Here is a 22,735-nt window from a genome sequence, read left to right as displayed (position 1 = left end):
GATTCAGAAACTTCAAACAGACAACAAAATAGTCACTTTCACTCACTATTGGAGATGTGATGCGGTGGCAGAATATCTTCCAAAGGTGGGACTATCGTGGATCATCTGAGTGGGCCTGGTTATTCCATGCACCTTTCAAAGTGAAGACGAAAGGAGTCAGGAGCCAAGGAATACGGGTGACCTTCAGCCAGAAGCTGGAAATGACAAGGAGAAAGAACTCTCTCTAGGGCCTCCACAAAGGAACACAGCCCTGCTGACAACTTGATTTCAGTCCAGTGAGCCCTGTTTTGGAAACTTGACAGAACTGTGAGATGATAAATTTAGGTTGCTCTAAGCCACTGAGTTTGTGGTGATTTGTGACAGCAGCATGGCACACTAATAGGGTAAAGGACATCATGCCATGGGCGGAGTGAGGTGCCATAGAAGGTGTCTGCACCAAGTTCTGGAGGGAAGGTAGAAATTAATTAGGTCGGACGGGGAAGGTTAGTGGGAATGGGCAGGGAGGAGGAAGGATATTTAAGGTAAAAGAAGTAAAAAGTAGGAAAAAATAAAACAAGACGAAATCAGAGAGGGAGACAAACCATAAAAGATTCTTAATTATAGGAAACAAACTGAGGGTGGCTGGAGGGGAGGGAGGTGGGGGCTAGGGGGTAACTGGGGGATGGGCACTAAGGAGGGCACGTGATGTCATGAGCACTGGGTGTTGTATAAGACTGATGAGTCACTGACCTCTACCTCTGAAACTGATAATTCATTATATGTTAATTAATTGAATTTAAATTAAAAAATAAAACTCTGAACTGAGGGTTAATAATTGATTCATTTTTATAGGTAAATAATCTCATAGGACTCTCAGACATTGCATCCTTTTGCTTCTAGTCTGGGCATTCTTAAGGTTTAATAGAGCTAATCTATAATGATCTACTTTTACATTAGCTGTTTGCCACACAGCCTATTTTATACATATGACTACTCTTAAAAATAAATGATACTGATTCCGTAGAATTCAAGTGTTTGACTTTACCCAATTATATAGTCATTAATTTTATGTGAGTGTGAAGAGCTGCCTATTCATGGTTGATTAATTGCATGTGTGTACTCATTTAAATTTTTTGCATTTAGGTACCTTTTTGGCACACTTTTTTTTTTTGGTTTTTCTTAATACTTTTTTTCTGTTGATATTTTAAAAATTGAAAACATGGGTGGGGTTAGGTGGAAGATAAAACACCAGTCACCACACTAACAGCCCAAATTCTAGTGGGTAACTTCTAAATTTTAGAAAATAAAAGAAATATATACATATGATTTAAAAAATTAGAAGTACTTAAAGGTTTATTACAAAATATAGCAGTTCTCTCACTACTCACTCCCTAGGGGCAACTCCTGTTTCTCCTTTTGGCTTCTCCTTATGTCATTTATACATTTCCATGTTCTACATAAAATGAGTGTACTATTATCTTCCAAAACATCAGTATTAGACCCTGTCTATTGATATACTGTTCTGGTAAACATATAGGGTATAGCTTTCTCATGCTACCATTTTCTTACCTTCCTCATCATTGAATTTTTTTTCACTTTTTTTTGTTATGGTAAAATACACGTAACATAAAATTTGCAGTCTTAACGATTTTTAAGTATACAATTCAATGGTAGTAAATATTCATGCTGTTGTGCAACCATCACCACCATCCATCCCCATAGCTCTTTTCACCTTGCAAATGAAAACTCTGTACTCATTAGACAATAATGCCCTATTCTTTCTTTCCCTTACCCCTGGCGACCACGATTCTACTCTCTGTCTTTATGAATTTGACTACTCTAAGTACCTCATATAAGTGGAATCATACAGTATTTGTCTTTGTGACTAGCTTATTTCACTTAGTATAATGTGCTCCAGGTTCATCCATTTTGTAGCAGATGTCAGGATTTCTTTCCTTTTTAAGGCTGAATAATATTACATTGTAGGTGTATATTACATTTTGCTTATCCATACATTTGTTGATGAACACTTGGTTGCTTCCACATTTTACCTATTGTGAATAATGCTGCTGTGAACATGGGTGCACAAATATCTTTTCAAGACCCCATTTTCAATTTTTTGGGTGTATGCCCAAAAGTGGAATTGCTAGATCGTATGTTAATTCTATTTTTAATTTTTTGAGGAATCACTAGACTGTTTTCCACAGTGGCTATACCATCTCATTGCTGAATTTTTAGATAAACAGATATTCAGTGTTGACATTGTTAATGTATGTTTAAGCATCATTAACAGCCAAGCACTGAAGTTTATTATAATTTTGCTTCCTCTCTGTTTTTTTCACCTGAAATTCGTAATTGCCTTGCGTTTATGTGTTTCAGTTTCTTTGCACCTGTTACTAATTCTTCCCACATTTTCCAAAGGTCTGACAGTGTAATTTCCCACAAAGCAATCACAATAAGTGGTCTATCACTTCTAATGTTTTTTTCTTAGAGACATTTCTTCTGTAGACATACTTTCTAGGCCTGGTGCACAGCCATAATCCTAGGGATATTCTGTACTTTCCTCCGAGTTTTGAATCCCTATTTCCTGGATTTTATGTGTTTTTTGTTTGTTTGTTTTTTTGTGTGTTTTTCTTTTATCTTTTGGGTTATTTCCTTATTTTGTCAGAGTGTATCCTTCATTAGTTTTGTCAAGTTAAAATAAGAAAACATAGCAGTTGGAATGGTGATGACAGCCCTCACCTGGCCCAATTCATCACTGTCTCTTCTGAGATCTCTTTCACCATTAGCACGAGGGCCTGTTTGCTTCTCCCTCTCTTGGATCTCTTGTTTTTGTGCTTCTCCTATCTTTTTTTTTTTTTCCTTGATTTACAAACTGGTTTTTGTGGAGGCCATCTCTCAGTAGCTTCTTGAAAACTCGGTGTTTGGCAGGTAAGTTTAAATACATTATAAATAGACTGTCATTATTCTATAAATACTTATTATAAAACTGTAATAAGGACTCTGAGAAATATGGAGATATATAAGACTGCTTCTGCCCATAGTGAGTCTACAGAACAGAAGAACAGAAAACAAACCCGTGTAATACCATCAAAGTAAAATTTAAGCGTGAAATAAGATCACAATCCAAGGGCTTTTCCAGGATACATGTGATTAATTTCTGTATAGAGAGGAGTAATGACCTTTTATGAACTCAGAGCAAGGAAATCTAATTGCTCTGGGATGTTCTAAAAAAGGTAGACCTTAACCCTAAGGATCAGGAGGATTTTGGTAAGTGGAGGTGGTCAGGAGGATATTTTTATGTGTATATGAAGTTTTGGGATGGGCACAGCCTTAAGAATATCCTAGAGAAAAAGGAACATAACCATGTTGACCTGAACAGAGTATTGGAGAGAACTGGGGGATAAGCTAGAAAAGCGAATTAATGATAGATTACAGAGGACATTGAGTTTCAGGAAAAGCAATTTGGGTTTATTCTGTAGCTAGCTAAACACTCTTGGAGTTTTTTTTAGTAGATAAATGCTCAGATGAGGTTGATGACTTTCTAGAATGGCTTAAGAATAGAAACAGCTTTTATGTCTGACTTTTTTCACTTAGCAGAATGCATTTGAGATTCCATCCCTGTTGTTGCATCTATCAGTTGTTTATTGTTGAGTAGTGTTCCATTGTATGCATATACTACAGTTTATCTGTTTTCCACTTGATGACATTTGGGTTATTACCTGTTTGGGGCCATTGTGAATAAAGTTTTGCATATGGGTTTCGTGTAAGTGTATGTTTTCATTTCTTTTGAGCATTTAGGAGTAGGATTGCTGGATTGTTCTGAGTACACGGTAAACTTTATAAAAAAAGTCTGCCAAAGTGTTTTTTAATGGCGGTACCATTTTACACTCGCACTTGCAATGTATGAGAGTTGCAGTTACTCTGCATTCTCACCCGCACTTGGTATAGTCATTTTCTTAAAGTGATTCCAATCTGTAGTGATATCTCATTGTGGTTTGAATTTACATTTCTCTGATGATTAATGATGCTGAGTATCTTTTCATGTGCTTATTTGCCACCCATATATCTTCTATGATGATCTCTGTTTAAATTTTTTACCTATTTATTTAAAGAATTTGTTTATTGTTGTGTGAAGAAGGTAACATGTTCATTATAAAATCAAAGAATACAGAAAAAGTACAAACAGGAAAGTAAATCACCTTAAATCCCAGCACCTAGAAATAACTTTTAATATTAACATTCCTGACATTTATCCTTTTATCTGTATATACACAGTCCTGTATATAGGACAGGTAGATGGATGCGTGATGTATGGGTAGATGAGTGGATGAAATAGAAAATATATATAAATGAGATATTACACATGCTGACTTTTTATTGTGATATAGTTCATATACCATGAAATTAACCCTATTAAAGTGTACAACTCAGAGTTTAGTATATTCACCATGTTGTGCAACCATCACAATACTCTTAATTTCAGAACATTGTATCATCCCGAAAAGAAACCGAATACCCAAGTAGCAGTCCCCATTGCCTTCCACTCCAGTCCTGGGCAACAACTAGTCTCTTTTCTCTCTGTGTTGATTTGCCTCTTTTGGACATTTCATATAAATATGAATAGAATCACACAATATGTGGCCTTTTGTGTCTGGCTTCTCTCACTCAGCATGTTTCCAAGGTTCATACACGTTACAACAAGTAGTAGTACTTTGTTACTTTTTATGGTTGAATAATTCAAGTACGGGTATACTACATTTTATCTATCCATTGCTTTATCGATGGACATTTGGGTTGATTGTAGTGTTTGGCTATAATAAATAATGATGCTATCTGAAAACTTGTACACAAGTTTTTGTGTAGATACATGTTTTCAGTTCCCTTGGGTTTAAACACCTAGGGTGTAATTGTTAGTATCCATTTTTAATTTTTTTTTTTTTTTTTTTTTTGAGAGAGAAAGAGAGAGAGAGCGTGGCACAGGGAGGGGCAGAGGTAGAGAGAGAGAATCTTAACTGGCTCCATGCCCAGCATGGAGCCCTATGCAAGGCTCGATCTCACGACACTGAGATCGTGACCTGAGCTGAAACTGAGTCAGACGCTTAACCGACTGATCCACCCAGGTGCATCTAAAATGATTTGTTTTCTTCTTATGAAGCTTTGAGGTATATAAAGTTTTAAAGATTGAATTTACAGATATGTGTTTCTCTTAAATCATGCAACTCCATATTTCTGTGTATTAATTTTGATGTAGATTTAATGAAGGGTTTCTAAAAGCTTGATTTTCCAATGTTTTTCAAATATAATATTATTAAATCAGCTTAAAGAACCAATTTGTATTGATCTCAGTTGTTTTAAAATAGGTAAAGTAAGCCCTTTAAATTATTTTCATTTTATCTTAAGTATTTCTTCTGATTTTACTGCTTCCTAGAATTCATTTAGTCACTCATTGCATGAATATTTATTGATATTTCCTCTGAGTGTCAGGCATTATACTAAGGTATTGAAATAAAACATTGGGGGATAACTTAATATACAATTAGGAGTTGCAAAATGGAGTCATAATTATTTTATGATATGAATGTGATTTTGTTACTATTTAGATGTCTCTCCCCCTCTCCCTCTTCTCGCTATTCACATTACTCCTCCCATGAAGGATTATTCAAGACACACATATAAATAAATGTCCCACTTACCTTAGGTCCTTAAATAAATAAAGGTTCCTCGGAGGCTGTCTGTTAATTTGTTTGTTAGGGCATGCGTGATGTGGGCTGTCCCACCATAAGTCATAGAGCCGTGCCTATCATGTTGTTCCTTGCAGCATTGCTGACAGACAGAGTGCCTTGGAAGTGGAGTTGAGGACCGTGCAGGCCTCTCGCCGGGATCTGGAGAACTTCCTAAAGTGGATACAAGAAGCGGAAACCACAGTTAATGTGCTTGCGGACGCCTCTCAGCGGGAGAATGTGCTTCAGGACACGGTGCTGGCCAGGGAGCTCACACGGCAGCTGCAGGCAAGTGTGCAGGGACCTGCACCCAGCAATTTTATTTCCGCTGTGCTCTTTTGATCCAGCGACATGCAAATTTATTACCGTTAAAGGGTGAGATTGTTACCTCATTCGGTTATGAGATCCATGCTCTCCCCTGTGAATCATTGGTTTCGGGAAAGACGATCTCTAAAATACTTTACTTAGTAAGAGAGAAAAAACACCTTTTTTTAATGGAAGTAATACTTGTTTATTTAGACTTACAGGCTCATAGCTGTTCTGTTTTTGTCATTTTAAGCCCTACACACTTAGCCTTATTGAATCCTAAATTATAAGGGCATTTCCTTTTAATATGAAGTTGCTTCTTTCTCCATTTATTTTAACATAATATAAAAGCTGCAAAGGCTCTGTGGCTTAATTTACAACTAAGAGCATTAGGCTTGGATATATTACTTTTATGTCTCTAGCTTGATAGCTATGACTGCAGATGCAGTCTGAGGTTCAAATTCTTCTCCTCCACGAAATGCGCTAACACAAGATCTTTCCTTTACAAAAATGTATGAGGAATCTCACGTAGCATGACTGTACCCTTTCTCTGCCCCCAAGTACAACTGCTTCAGTGCCCTTGAAGTTACCATCTTTGTGTAGAATGACCTAGTCTTGCCAATCGCAGACCTTCTCCTTTAAACCGATTTTAATGGTGCAGTTCCCTTGTCTACCACAGTTTCACATCTGCTTACTTCTCTCTGCCATGTCATTCGCACATCATTTTGACTGTTATTATTTCTGATATGCCTGTGAACTCATGACCCAATGTCATCTGAGGCATGTCTTCTCCTGTCCCAGCTGATCACATGACTCCTCAAGGGCAGAGAATACGTTACTCCATACTGTTGCCGACGCGGTGCCATGTGCACATTCTAGGTAAACACTGACTGCTAACCGTGGACCCTAACTTCACCTTTATGAAATTCAGTGTGATGACCTTTTTGAATCCTTTCTTAGAATTCTCTTCCCTTGAAACTCAGAATGTTCACAAATATGTGGATCTGGATAGAGGGTACAGTAGCTTTCTTAGAACTATTCCTATTCTTAGGAATTATCTCTAAGTTTGAAATTGTTTTCACTAAAAAGTATCAACATTTTTTTTAAAGGACCTTTTGGGAATAGACTTATTTGTAACTTGTTCCCATGCATATGGACTATTAGGGTGTTTTATGGTGGAGTCGTCGAGATTAACGAAAATCTGTGTTTTCCTACATTACTTCTTATTTCTTGTTCATTGCATAATACATTTGTGACTTGGTGATGAAGGTGACCCAGCAGGTATTGAGGTTAAATATGTTCTTTTGTCTCACCATCTAGAATCTCAGGAGGCCACTGTCCATGTTATTTGAAGAAATATTTAGCTATCGTCTCATTTTCGGGAGGTTAGAGAGGGCTCTAAGTGTGGGCCAATGCTAGAATGTATTGTTTTTTATGATTTGGACAACTGGAAGCCTGATCTATAAATGCTCACAGATGCTTACTTTACCTAATGGTGTAAAAAGAAGATACCCAGGCTGTGCATTTGAGGAGGCAACAGTTTTTAGACAATGAGCAAAGGAGGCTTGAAATGAACCTTGATGATGAGCATCAGCAAAATGCAGACCGGTCTGCATTTAATAATGTCTTCTGGCACATTTTATCTTGGGATATATTCTTACCGTAGCCAGAATTCTTCTCGATAGTTAGTGAATACCCAAACGGTAGAAATAAATGTAAATGAAGATGTTTAAATTCCTTCTAAATAAAAATAACTAAGCACAAGATTGCTTGTCTTATGGCAACCAGCACCAAGAAAGAAAGGTTACTGACTAAAATAATAAAGCACATTATGACATGTATAGTAAATGCCTCTCAAAAATAGTTGCCGAAATTTAATGTTGTGCCTCATAAGAAGTATAAAAGAGGGCATTTATTAAGAGCCTATTTCAGTCTCTTTGTTTGTCTAAAGATAAACACATGTATTTGCTTTTGTTTAGGATATTTCCTGTTATGATAATTTGCATGATTTTTCACTGCCTTGCTCCTTTTAAAAATGATCTTAATTTTAAAACATTCTCTCCATTTTATTTAAAAAAAATCCTATGTCTTTATTTTTGGCACCTTATAGGTAGATGCATTTAAGACCCTTAGTACCTTTTGCTGAGTATTTCCGAGACAAGAGAATTTAAATTATCCCATGACTTTTTGTATTAATGACGCCTCCATTTGTGTGAATGAACAGGTAGTTAAAATAAATGGAATGTTTGGGAATGGAAACATGTTTGTTGAAGAAAATGAATGTACAAACAAGAGTGTCTGAAATTATAAAATAAATTTTCTGGTGATGTGATGGTAGGGGGGTGGGGGTAGGGGTGGGCAGTTTATGGGTGCACTGAAAAAGATGGAATAAGGACCTCAGTCTGTGTGCACTTGGTGCACATTCACTGGCGGTACTTGCTTCATGTCTTAGGACAACTGGATGCAGAGCCATAGGAATATTTCATGAAGATGAACAAGTCTGTTCTGTTTTCAGTTTAAGGTGAATTTGAGTAAGTTTTTGATAAAGGATAGTTTGGAAGCACCATGGAAGATGAAGATTAATTTCTGGGAGTATGCTATGATACATGCCATTTCTGTTAAGGATGGATGATCATTTGGATTTATGTATTTATGTTTTACTGCTTGGCTGCAAGGCAGTTAGGCTTTCCTCCTCAGCAGAGTTGGCAAGAGAAAACCCAATCCTTTGGAGAGAGAAGCTCCTGAATTTCTGAGTGGTCCAGATCATCGAGGGTCTTACTTGACTTGCTAAGTATTTTATATTTTAAGCTGGTGGCAGTAGGGAGAAGTCATTAAAGAATAGTGAGCAAGAGAGGATGCAGTGGGATTTGTATTTTATTAGGAATCTAGCCGATAGCATTGTGAGGAGTGGATTTGAACTGGGCAAAACTGCCAGTAGGGCATGCAGTCTGCTAAGATAGTCTTGCAGCCATCTGCAGAGGGGATAATGACCAGAAATGAGGCCGTCCCAGGGGGGAATAGACCTACTGACTTGATAGTATGGGTAGACAAGGGAAGAGGAGAGACTAAGAAGATTGCCAGGCGGGATTAGAGGCCACGATTGGAAATACAGGGAAAGAAAAACTCAGGGAGATGGTGCCAGTTAGTGTGGAGTGTGAAGGAATGATCAATTTCCTTTTGACTATGTTGAAATAAGGCATTTGGGTAACATCCAGGAGGAGATGCCTTACTATGCCTTTGTCACTGTGGATCTGTATTTATGTAAGGGAATTTGACTCAACTGCAGAAATTTTTTTTTTCTTTGAAGGAAAGCCTAGTATTGGCCTCCCTCTAAGTTTATTGGTTCAAATGCATTGATTCTGAATTTTCTTGTCTACATTCTAGGATATTATTATCATTTTAATTGTATTTCAAAGTATAAGCTTTACAGTTTAGCAGGAACCAATTAACTGAGATGATCTGATTCTTTCCTGGACAAAAGCGTGCTGCCCTCCTGCCTTTTGGGGGTGGTTTTACGATAGGTGGCTATTTTTGCTCTTGCACAAGATGTGTTTGGGGATTGTTATATTTTTATCTCCTGTGTTCTGTTTCAGCCTAATTTTCCTCCTCTCATTCCATAGGTGCAGGTTTTGACTGTTTAGATTGTGGCTGATCTTGCCCGATACCCACGTCCAGAGCCAGCATGGGGTTTGGTGGGTCATACCTCTGTTGTGTACGCTTCACCTGCTGGTTCAGGGACAGGAATTACAACTTCATATAGTTTTTTGATAACAGCTTTACTGACATATAATTCACATTCCACACAAGCCATCCACTTTAAGGTATACAATTTAGTTGTTTTTAGTGTGTGTGTATTCACAGAGTTGTGCAGCAATCACCACAATCAAAGAGAACATTTTCATCCTCCCCCGCAAAGAACCCACATATTGCTTTGCTATCAGTCCCCCTTTACCAGCTCCCCAAACCCCTACACCTAAATAATCACAAAGCTGTTTGTTTCTATATTTTTGCCTGTGAACTTAGTATTTTTGGTTACATCACTGACTGCCTCTTCAGGTTTTGGCTTTGTGTAGATGTTTTGACATTGTTAGCCTATCCAGAGGGAGGCAGTATAGGTTCTCAGTATAGACCTGCAGGGGAAAAAAAATATACAAGGAGAAGCAGCAAAATATACACAAACACTGCCTGATAAACACAACTGTATGAGACCCAGTGTAGGACTTTCAATCACACTAACATGAGGGACTGGGAAGGCGGACAAAGTAAAAGAAGAGAAACAAATACTTTCAGGACTGCATTTCTTTTAAAGAATCATGACAACAGTAGAGAATAGCAGCCTTACCTGGGTCATTAGTTTGAGCAGGACACTGATAATGAGAAACGTCTGGCTTCTATTTCTGGCTGTGCCCTTTGACCCCGTCATTTAATCATTCTGGGTTATTTTGCTCATTTCCTAAGAGTACTTTACCCCAAATGATACTTGTAATAGTGTCCAAGCCACAGTGGAAGACACACCTCACATATGCACATACCTAAAAAAAACCCAAATTCTGTCCTGGGTTTTTATATCGTATAATCATGTTTTATGTTTCTTATAAAATTAAAACAGCATTATGGCAAATAAGATGAGATCACGAAGATGCTGTCTTCAGGGGAAATGTGGTCATTTGGAATGTTAGTAGTCAGTTACAGACTTTTTTTTTTTTTTGTATTTTATTAAGCTCACTGTTTAGTTAGAGAAGTCCTAACCTAACATTAGATATGTGATTTCTCATGGCTTTTCTCCTAGGCAGGCGTCTGAGAGCCCACGGACGACCCTGCTTTTAGGGTATCCTAGGTAAAGCCACATATCCCCTGCAGGTATTTCTTGTTCCGTTTTGTTTTAGATGATCTTGTTCCGAGACCTGTCTGGAGGTGATTTATTAGCACTTAATGTAGGGGCTGATCTCATTAAAGTCAGGTACCCTTCTGCTCTTCTCAAGATTTATAACAATGTTCACTCATCCCACAGAGCACAGCAAGAGAGCTACATTTAGTGGGGAAGCGAACGCATCTCTCTTTAGAGCGAGTGAATGAATACCACTCCATCTCTTAATATAAACTAGCCTCGAGGCAGGCACCGTGGTGATGTGTTGAATCTCGGTTCTCAGGGGATGTCTGCTATGTATCTGCAGCTTTAATGTTTCACTTAATATCCTTTTTGGCTACGGAGCGTACTCCTCTCAACCCCAGGCTGCCTTTGGCTCAACAACTTGCTCATTGTCTGCCGGTGCGGCGCTGAGCAAGTACCGGCTGTGAGCCTCTGCTGGGGGGGCTTTCTTTGTGGCGTTTTTCTGTGTTTTTTTTTTTTAAATTGAGAAGAAGTTGAAGGAATACCAGCCTCCTTTTGCCTAGCCCCTAAACCCCTGTATCTTTCAAATGCATTCCTGGAAACGAGCATGCTCAGAGAACTGGCAAATCATTGTCCAGTGACCGGGAGGAAATGATCATTGCTCTTCATTTATAATGCAAATTCTGAGGTGTCTCCAGAAGTGTGGTAAACTTAAAATGATGGCTGTGGTGAGAACGTCTCTGCAGAAAGTTGTGGTTTTGTTACATCGTTTACAAAGGATGGCAGTTTCTTCTCCTCGGTATCAGAAGCTCTGTAAGGTAACTGAGTGATTGAAATGAGGATCTCGGGTGTCTGACAATTCTCCTGTTTCTCAGGCTCTAAAAACTAACCTTTCAGGGTTCTTACCAAGGAAAGATTCCTTTTCTTAGTGACCGATTATAAAAGCTGTGAAAGTGAATTGCTTCGTTAAATTTTGTTTGAGCATCTGAAACAAGTATTGTTGTAGTGCATCTTTTATTTTGCATTTGACAAAATCTTATCTTCTGAGAAGGGCTGATAAACTGGAGAAAATACGGCAAAACTACATTCATTAAGACCTGTTACCTCGGTGGTACTTTGTAATGTCTTAATATTGAATTACCAGGTATATTAATCGTGTAAATTTCAGTGAATTTAAAAGAAGAGTTTAAAATAATTCAGTAGATTACTTAATAACTGTCTATCCCTTTCTAGTTAATTGTGTTCCCATTAAAAAATTAAAGCACATTTTCGAAACTACTGGACTGAATCTCATCATAAACTATCCCCTATATTCTTGAATCCTCATATATTATAGCTAAACTTGAAGAACTTAATTTTATTTGAACAGGTGGATTAAGTGCACTTTCAGGAGGCAACTTGTTTGACACTTGCAAATTTCAAATACTACGTCATCCTAAACATAAACCATTGAATGGGCTCTTGTGTTTTAAAGAAAAGTTGCCTATTGTATTTTTGATCATAGTTTTGTCTGATATGCCATGTTCATACTGTCTCGTTACTTTGTCAAAAATTGGAGCAATTTGGTAGAAAAGGAAGGAAGGAATTGTAATAGGAATGTGAAAGCAATTTATACAGCACCGCAGTACCACATTCTGCCTTCATCATGCACTTAGTACCATTCTCAAGAATGCATCTTGTTGCCCTGTTAGCTGCCCAAACTCATTTGTAATTGGAACGACTGTCTCTAGGACAATATGGCTTTTCCGATGATGGAAAATATGACATGTCCAAGCATCTAAACCGCATGTTATGTGGCAGTGCATTAGAAAGGGAAAGCAGTATTCTATTAACTTTATCATATATTTTTATTTTTTACAGCTTGGTCAATTAACTGTATTTCTGTCTAGAAACTTTTTTTGAAAAGTTTTAGGAGACAGATTGGTAGCGGGGCGTTCTTTGCAGAAATACTTATAAGGGTTTCATTTGCATGAGAATTTAATTAAAACTTAATACAACTAAAAATCCATAAATTAATTATTTCAGTGTGTTGTGTTTTGGTTCGCTTCAGAGAATATGTTTATTCTGGTATAAACATTTTATGTATTTCAGGAACAGGCAGCTTTGATAACAGAGTAAAAGCTCACTAAGGCGTGTTATTTTACCTCTTTAACTACAAGTGTGAATATATAAAGCATTTTTTTATTAGCTGGGTTATTTTTCTGATCCATTTATATGCATACTTTCACAAAATCAGGTCTTTTTCTCAAGTCATGTGACCAAAGTATTAAGTTAGTCTGAGGTAGGAAACAGTAGAAGTTCAAATACTAGAGGAAGTTATTTAGTTTCATAATTATACCCCAAATAAGCACACGTTCAACTACTAAAGTCATTGGATAAAGTAATTGCCATCAGAAGTACTCTTTGGATAGATTTCTTGAGACTTAAAATTTCCTAAATAAACTTAAAATTTAAATGTTTAGAATAAATGTACTTTTGGTTTTAAAAAATTAAAAGTTGTATTATTTGCCCAGTTGAAATGTCGCCTTCTTCATTTCTTTCCTCAGATGGAAAATTAACAACTGCCCAGATAATCAAATGAGAAATATGCAATTCCACTACTTGCCAGCAGGTGTCAATATAAGGCAGTTATATATGAGATTTTGGCTGAGGAATTGGAAGTCTAGAATAGGAAGTGGCAAAATTACTATGAAATAAATCAGCTAGTAAGAGATATTATTTATTTGCTTGGTTATATTTTGAAAATTGATCTTAGTTACTGAGCTGTGTTAACTTATATGGTATAAATAAAAGTTTTAGTTGCAGAACTAAATATTAACGGTTGCTATCCCAAATACTGGCATAGGTAGGTATCTATCTATAGAAAGTGAAAATACATAATTGTATTATAATTATCAGTAGTCTTTGTGTACTATTTAAACGTTTAAACAAGTTTGGTGTATATTTGCCTTAAGATACCATAAATTCTTTTCCCCTTAAATTGTGAATGTTATAATGACTGTCTCTCCCTATACCTCCTACATTCTCTAAATTTGGTTTCTTAGAAAGGAAGTGCTGTTAAGTTTCAGTGTTTCTTCATAAAAATATAGAAGTCTCTTGTAAATACATTTACAGATCAAAGTGAATGAGGAAAAAATGTTGCATAAACTAAGGGAGATGTGACTATTTTAAATTCATATTGGCATTTTGAAATCCAGTGTCTGTTAATATTCTTACCCTCTTTTCTTCTTCTTCAGGATCTCTCTTTTTTACATAATTATGTGGAAATTTAGTCTTTTATCAGACTTTCCTCTGTGATACCTTGTCTTTGCTTCTTTTCATACTTCTCTTGAGTGTCAGAAAATAGATCATGTGTTACACATTTGTCAATCTATGTTGAAAATTCTCATTTTGTGTGTTTCCTCTATGCTTTGAAGGGGGGGTAGATAGAACTTAGAATTCGTGGCTCTCAGAGTTAAAATATGCTTTTCCTCCTCTCCACCTATTCACACATTCACTTGTATTTTTGCCTTTAAAAATATTTCTTCCTTATACATGCCATAAAATTTGGGTAGGAAACTGAAACAGAAGTAATGCTTACTTCGAGATACAATTAGCAGCAACGAAATTGCCCTGATGACCTAAAATCACCTCATGCTGGATGCTAATTTTGGTTCCTTTAAAATATTAATGATTATAAAAAACAACTTTTCTTCTAACAGAGCACAGCAAAAACAACTGAATGTAAGTGATTTAAAATATAAAATTAATTTGTTTTCATTGTTATGTGATTATTTGAGGATATTTTATCATTAAATCTTTGTATAAAGCTGAATTTATGTTGAGTCAGAAAGGAGTTTTATAAGTCCTGTTTTTTTCCTTAGTGTCCATTTTCATAAAATATTTATTAATTGAGGACATGGTAAAAGCAGCTTTTTTTGTAAAGCAGATTGAGATATGAACCTTATAGCAAAATAAGAAAAAAATATATAGTGTTATAAATTGGAATCCTCAAGACTTAATAAGCATTTAAAAAATTTTGATTTAAGTAATGTAACTTCTGTTTGCCTGCATATGTATATAAATCACTTTAACTTTTGTGGCTTTAATCATCTGCAAACTTTTTTGATCCCGTAGTCCTATCAGCAAAAATATTTTAAACTTATATATACACACAAACATATAGTCATTTTAAAATTATACACATATGCTACGGGCAAGTCACATATTAAATATTAGAAGAGCATAATTTTGTTCTTACTTTCCACTTTTCTCTTCTTACACCTCAGTTAGTTGTCCTTTACTCTCTGTGTCAAACTCACGCCATTTTGGTGACCACTGATTTAGTGAAACTGTGGCTGTTCCCGGCCTTGGCTTATGGGGCACTCAGGCTTTCACGATGGTGCTGTTCGTGAAGTCATCCCTGAAAAACCACGTCTTCTGTGCTGTCAGAGTGGTTGTCGATGAGTACTCTGAAAAATAGAGACCAGAAGATCTTGAGATCTTGCCTCGCAAATCTGGACTGGCCAGCGATGACTATAGAAGCCTTGCTGTGTGTGTGTGTGTGTGTGTGTGTGTGTGTGTGTGTGTGTGTGTTTGCGCATGTAGACAACATAGAGCTATGTGGAAGGGTATGCTGTCATGGGCCAAGGATGTATGACCACAAAGGTACAGAGTATCTGAACAGAGTTTCAGATTCATTGACAAAGTAAATCCACACACCATTTTTCACCTACACGTGTGGGTCCCCTTTATGTAGAGATAGTTGAGGTTGAGTATGTGTTTTTAAGAAGGTGTGGAATGGAATGGTGTATTTTCAAATGACTTACACCCCACATAGTTAAATTTTATGTTTTTTATTCCCAAACATTTCCCCACCTTTTTTTTTTTTCTTCAGGTGGAAAACTACTATCCATGAGTAATCAAATCTTCACATGTTTTAGGGTGATGATGCTTTACTTTGTCGTGATCTGAATGTTGAAATGTAGGTATTGTAAGGTCAGCTCTCAGTCTCCATAATCAAATCATACACAGGATCGTCTGAACCGTAGAAGGTCGGAGTCATGGTCTCTAGCCGAGATGTAGAACTCCGGTTGATTGTATGAGCATTGGCTCTTCTTGGTTTTATGAGAAATTCTCGGTTTGGTTACTTCAGAAAATTTTTGAAGGCTGAGGTTTAATGGAGAAAAATGCCATACATGGAAGGATTTGCGTGCATTTATTTAATCAGTCGTCACTGATGCATTAGGCATGTTGCCTCACAGCTGTATGGACCCTGGGCAGACTACTTCCCTTACTCTCTGTCCCTGTGCCGTTTCAGGGGGCTGAGATGATAGATGAAGCAAGGTGGGTCAATGGAGACAGGAATTAGATCTCTGTGTGTCATCAGATATTTTCCCGTGGCTTCTGAAAGCAGCAGCATGATTTTAGATGATTCTCTGATCTCCATGTTGCCATAGCTCCCCAAGTCAAGGTGTATATCAAAATCATTTTAAAAAACCAGTTATCTAACTAACATTTTATTAATCAGAAAACTCATGCCATTAATGACTTTTAGCTAGACGTAGTATAATTAGATATGATGGAATGCTTTGTCAATTAACTAAAAAGTAATTAAAACCATTCTACAGGATTGCATTTTAAATAGTTCCTTAATAGCCAAGATACCATTATTTGCATAAGTCTAGATCTGTGATCTACAAATCAGGGACAAAGTCAATCTGACAGAGTTGGAGTAGCATTATGGATATGGATAAAAGTTCTCCTTTGTTTTTAGAGTAGCATTTGATAATTGTGACTAAAATGTTGATATCTGTGTTTACCTAGGGGTAAAGTTTATTAAATTTCAAGGGGGAAATTTCCAAGGTGAATGTACTGCTGGATTTTAAATGTACAGACATGACCCACTCCTTCTTACTAGGGACTGTGAGCACTGCCAGCTTCTCTTGGGATATTTGATGGTTTATTTTTAGCTCTCTAAAATAAGCAATTAGTAGAACTCTTACCATAGAGATAAAAGAATATAGAAAATTTCATGCTATGGTAGCTTTCTCAGTTTCACCAAGTTTATTCATTTCTGGGCAAGGTAAATGAGTCCAAATAATTGAAATTGGAAAGCATATGAAGTGCATCAGATGGTTTCTTTTCATTTTTCTTCTTTGAGTTTGTTCAGTTCTGTGGAATTATAGAAGATTAATTTATAACAAAGCTCACTTATAAAAGCAGACAGAGCCTTGTAATGCTTAATAAATAACAGGCTGATATGAGAATATGGCTTGATAAAGCTTAAGCAAGAATTTTGGAAAAACATCAAATGGAAGATGGCATTGTACTGTTTTTACAACAGACTATTTTGCTTTAAGAAAATTGAAAGAAAAATGGTCAAATACAGCTATAAAATAACTGCAGGTTTTCATGACTAAAAAAGGTCTTGTTACTACTGATATAATTTCCTTTCATTTTTAGAGTGTTCTAGAATTTACAGAGTGTTTTCTCATATTTCATCATTAATATATATGGTGTTAATTAATAATTATATTATTATTTATCCTTAAGAGATAGGTAGGAAAGAAATCATCATTTTTCCCAAAAACAAATGGAGAAACGGGATTGGTACACTGACAAGTTAGAGAGCATGTCAGTAATTGCTTCGCTAGGGGCACCGGGGTGGCTCAGTTGGTTAAGTATCTGACTTGGGCTCAGGTCATGATCTCAGGGTCCTGGGATCCAGTCCTGTATTGTTGGGCTCCACGCTCAGTGGAGAGTCTGTTTCTCCCTCTCCCTCTGCCCCTCCCCCTGCTTGTGCTCTCTCTCTCTCTCTCTCTCTCTCTCTCTCTCAAATAAATAAAATCTTTAAAAAAAATAATTAGTGTGAGGCACAATCTGAACTAAATATAGGTTTTCTCAATCTAGTGTCTCCTTACACTTAATTTCAGAGAGTTTTAGGGATTATACTGGGCTAAAATGAACCGTGCACTCTAGAAGGTATAGAAAGAGAAATCACATTAAGTAGTAGATACTGTTTTATTCTACATTATTTTCCTATGCATTTCATTTTCTAAAGAAATTTAGCCTACAGTTTCCTTTAAGACATGAGGAGATGTTGGAAATTCTCTGATTCAACTATTTCATTTTACAGATGAGGAGACAGATCATCTATAAGGGATATTTATCACTGCTAGTTTTGTAGAATGGAGATGTACTTGTTTTCTCCTAGAAGTTTAAGCCTGATGAAATATGTTTTTTTTTCAAAGATTTTCTTTGGGGTGCCTGGGTGGCTCAGTCGTTAAGTGTCTGCCGTCAGCTCAGGTCATGATCCCGGGGTCCTGGGATCGAGCCCCACATCGGGCTCCCTGCTCAGCAGGAAGCCTGCTTCTCCCTCTCCCACTCCCCCTGCTTGTGTTCCTGCTCTCACTATCTCTCTCTCTCTGTCAAATAAATAAATAAAATCTTTTTTTTTTTTTAAAGATTTATTTGACAGAGAGAGAGAGATAGCGAGAGCAGGAACACAAGCAGGGGGAGTGGGAGAGGAAGAAGCAGGGGAAAAGCAGGCTTCCCACTGAGCAGGAGCCCGATGTAAGGCTCCATCCCAGGACCCTAGGATGGTGACCTGAGCCGAAGGCAGATGCTTAACGACTGAGCCACCCAGGTGCCACGAAATACGTTCTTTTCAAAACTACTTTGATATTTGAATTCTGGCTGTATAATTTTAAGAGAACAAAGATTTTGTTCTAGACATTGGATATCTTTTAATGGGCTTATTTTGCAGTTTTATAAAAAATGATGGATTGGTTCATTTTATTGCAAATTAATATAGTTGGTTCTGGGTTTTGATTCATAATTTAGTTTGGTTTGAGTCTCATTACACAAGTATTGAATTATGTATTCACTGCAACTAATTCTCTACGCTCAAATGCAGTTTTTTATCATTATATTTAAAAGTGCATAATAACTTCTTAAAGAATAAATTGAAAATAGTCAGCTAATTTTCTAGACTGGGTCTTTTCTAATAAGAAATTTGTGGGGTTTTTTTGTCATTGTTTTTTGTTATTTTTTTGTTTGTTTTGTTTTTTTCAGTTCAACTCAAAGATCATGTATTGAATGGCTGTCATATGCCAAGGTACATGGTAAGCAGCATATATGCATAAAGTACAGCATTACATTTTCCATGTAAAATAAAGAAGTTCAGGTAACTTGTTCTGAAGACTCAGCTTGAAGTAGTGCAAGAACAAGTTTCCATCGACCACTGAGCTTGTGACAGAAACTCTTGTAGGATGAGTATTCCTCAATTTATGGGGGCTCCTCTAGATTATCGATTAGGCTCCCAGATGGCACTTGAAAATCTAGATAAACCACAGTGAAATTGATGTAATCTTAATTTACATCAAACATCACATTTGGAAGCAGTCCTATTCCATTGCCAGAAACTGAACAGAGCAAAGAAGTTATCTTTACTCTGACTGACACTGGAGGAAAAACAAACATGTTTGCTTAGAAGAGAATGGAAAGAAACTGCCGAGCCTCTTAATGTATTCTCATCATTTTTAAGAATTACGGGTTTTTATGCCATCAGTTTTGAATCTAAGTTCACTCTCAAAACATTTGAATTACTGTTCTTGGTACAGGTATACTATTAACTATAGTCTTTTATGGAAAACCCTTGATACTGGGCTCAAAAATGATATAAAATGAGTTTAGTTTTACTTTTTTTTCAGGGCATACTTTGCAAGAGTTTAAAGACATAAAGGAAGAGAAAACTTTTTTTGCTTGAAAACGTTATCTGACACCATATGTGCTCCAGGTTCAGCATTTTAAAAGGCCAAGGTGTGTGTGCACCTACCCAGTGTGAGCTGCCAGGGGACCGTCTTTCCTCAAGCTGGGGTGGTTGCAATATGGACGCAAGGGAAGTGTTTGTGATTAGGGCTTTTTTTTTTCTTTTAAATAAACTTTCTTTTTAACTTTATATATCATGAATGTTTTTCCATGTCATTAAACATTTCTTATGTTGTGATTTTTTTTAGTAGTGTTAAATATAATTCTATTGAATGGCTATAGGATAATTTACTTAAGCGATCAACTATGGTTAGATAACTAGGTTATTACCAGTGTTCTCATGATAAATAATTCTGTGATGGACATCCTTATACATCACTGAGTACATCCTGATTATTTCCAGGATGTGCTTTTAGAATAGAATAACTGGACCAAATTAACATTTGATGGTTTCAGTTTATATATTGCCAGATTTCCCTCATGCGAGGTGTTATATGTCCATTGGCAGCTTGAATGCCTAATTTCCTGCACCCTCCCAGAAAACAGGTGATATCAATGAAAAAGTATTTTATGAAATTGTTAGATGAAAAACGTAGCCATGTTGTAGAATGGAAACCAAAATCTAGCGAGGTTAACTGATTTACCTAAGGGTGGGAACGACTAATCTATTCCAGGACTGTCTCAATTCCAGATATGGGCTGGGAGCCCAAATACTGTAATGTCTAAAATGGGATGTGACAAATACCATATAATAAAGCTAACTATTTTTTGAACACAGAAGAAAAAAAGTAAACTCTGATTTGAAAATGTCAGGGAAGTGTTTAGAGAAAAGGTAGTACCTCATAGGGCTCTTGAGGAGTGGGTCAAGTTTAACAGAGTAGAGAATTCTGAGAATAGACAAGTGAATGAGCAAACACACAGGGCACAAAAGTGTGTTCATTATAGTTAGAAGACATGGGGTACTTGTTTATCAGAAATGGCTATGAAATTCACTCATTAACATTTTTATCTCCATGAAAAAATTATCCTTTTGGTGGCCAGCTCTGTATGCCAGATTGACTTTTGATTGTTTCCAAAATTGAGTCCAGTTTTAAAGGAAAAATATTTGTGAATATTGGCGATATTCAGACATGAAAGGCATTTCCAAAAGGGAATTATAAAATGAAAAATTGCACAATAACATGTCTTTGAAATAAGAACATAGTTCTTCCAAGTTTCTCCTTTAAATGGAACAACCTTCCTTTGGACATGAGTCATTTTGGTATGAGAGTGACAAAAACAGTTATACTTTTAATTCTAACTCAATTGATGAGAGAATGACACAATATATCAAGCAAAAATGAAAGATAATTCAGAGTGGAAGTCAGTCTATCCACTGCTAAATTATAGATTTATAGAACTTTAAAGTTATGAAGATTGAAACTATTTGACCAGTTTCCTCATTATTATATATGAGGAAACAAAGCCTTAACATTTATGTGGAGCTTTGCTCTTAATGTGCTTTGCTATATTATTTTACATTTCCCAAGATCACACAGCCAAGTGATTCTTGGCTACATATTTAAGTTTCCAGGAGATTACTCTAGTGTCCATTACATTTTATGTGTGCTTATTTTAATAGAATGTGTATTTAACTTTGCCTAGTATTTATAATTTGATGTTTATTTCTGTGTTTCTCCTTCTGAATTGTCAGTTTCTTGAATTTGGGGCCATATCTTATTTTAGAAGTATTTGCAAATGTTGAATAAATAACCCAAGTTTCTTTTTTTTCCTGAGATTTACAATGTTTTTTAATATAGTAGAAATGCTGTATTTGGACTTCATATTTTTCTTTTTAAAGAGTTTTATCGAAATATAATTCAAATACAATACAATTCACTCTTTTAAAGTGTACAGTTCAGTGTTTCATTTTTTTAAAGCATGTTTTTAGGTTGTGCAAATGTTACCACAATTAAATTTTAGAACATACCCCCTCCCCAAAGGATCCATGAGCAGTCTCTCCCCATTTTCTCCCACTCCACTGTCTTAGCCCTAGGCAACCACTGATCTATTTTCTGGGTTTTTTTCTTGTTTTTAACATGAGATTGGGAATAAGAGTTTGAAACCTCAAGTGTTAGGTGAAAGGGCTGGAAAAATAATTGTAATTTACCGTGATACATTTACTACTTTATCTTACAGAATTTGATAGTTTTTTTTAAAGATTTTATTTATTTATTTGAGAGAGAGAATGAGAGATAGAGAACATGAGAGGGAAGAGGGTCAGAGGGAGAAGCAGACTCCCCGCTAAGCAAGGAGCCCGATGTAGGACTCAATCCCAGGACTCCAGGATCATGACCTGAGCCGAAGGCAGTCACTTAACCAACTGAGCCACCCAGGCACCCCGAGAATTTGATAGTTTTTGAGTTTTAATTATCAATAAAAGGATAGCTTTTGCTTAAATGATTTGTAAACCTTATAGCACCATAAAATATGGTATTTATTTTTCATACTATTTTTTTAGAGTACCATAAAAGTGAAGTATATTGGGGAAAATGTTGAATTTGGAATCCGAAGCCCTAGGTTTGATGACCCTGCTTGCTGTTTGATCTTTTGTAATATTCAAGTAGTATATCAATCCTCAGTTTCCTCATATAGACAGTGGGAATAATATGCATTCTGGTTATTTTAGAAAGATATTATAGGACTGCTAAGTTAATGTTTATGAATTTGCTACAAGGGCTAGAGTATTACTAAAATTAAAATACTAAATTTTCTGTAATTTCTTTTTCTGTAAACCAACCAAGCAACAAAAACAATGACAATATTTACTCACAGGGCTTTTACCTTGGTCCCCTGCTGGAATAATTTTTGAAATACTGAAGGAACATACTTATCTACTTCTTAAAGCTTCTACTTGTCTCAACTCAGGCGGCAGAATGTTGAATACCAGCCACCTCATATCTTTTTCATTTTTCTTCTTTCCTACGGCACCAAACCAGCTTCCATATTAAGGTACATTCTCTGCCAGCAAAATCATACTATTTCCAAACAACTTAGATTCACACTGAGGCTACATGAAAGGGACCATGTCTTCAGAGAAGGACTAATAGGCCCCAAGGCAGCAGTGTCTAGTCAAAAGAAAGATTCTGAAATTTTTATGTAATCC

General features: G+C 36.3%; 1 protein-coding gene across 8 annotated transcripts in view; it reads left to right on the top strand.

Moving 5' to 3' along the window:
- Positions 1-22,735, top strand: part of UTRN (utrophin) — a 500,702-nt gene that overhangs the window by 257,244 nt on the left and 220,723 nt on the right. For all 8 annotated transcript variants that reach the window (XM_088023855.1, XM_088023858.1, XM_088023856.1 and 5 more), the window contains one exon: positions 5,801-5,990. In XM_088023855.1, coding sequence (XP_087879981.1) covers positions 5,801-5,990 — 190 coding nt within the window. The remainder of the gene's footprint in view (positions 1-5,800; positions 5,991-22,735) is intronic.

This window comes from Eumetopias jubatus, unplaced genomic scaffold, assembly GCF_037043125.1.
Source record: "Eumetopias jubatus isolate StellerSeaLion01/CBP00866 unplaced genomic scaffold, mEumJub1_p1.0 scaffold_6, whole genome shotgun sequence".
NCBI classification, from domain to species: Eukaryota; Metazoa; Chordata; class Mammalia; order Carnivora; family Otariidae; genus Eumetopias; species Eumetopias jubatus.
The sequence above is the reverse complement of the archived record's forward strand: the minus strand, read 5'-3'. Positions and strand labels throughout refer to the sequence as shown.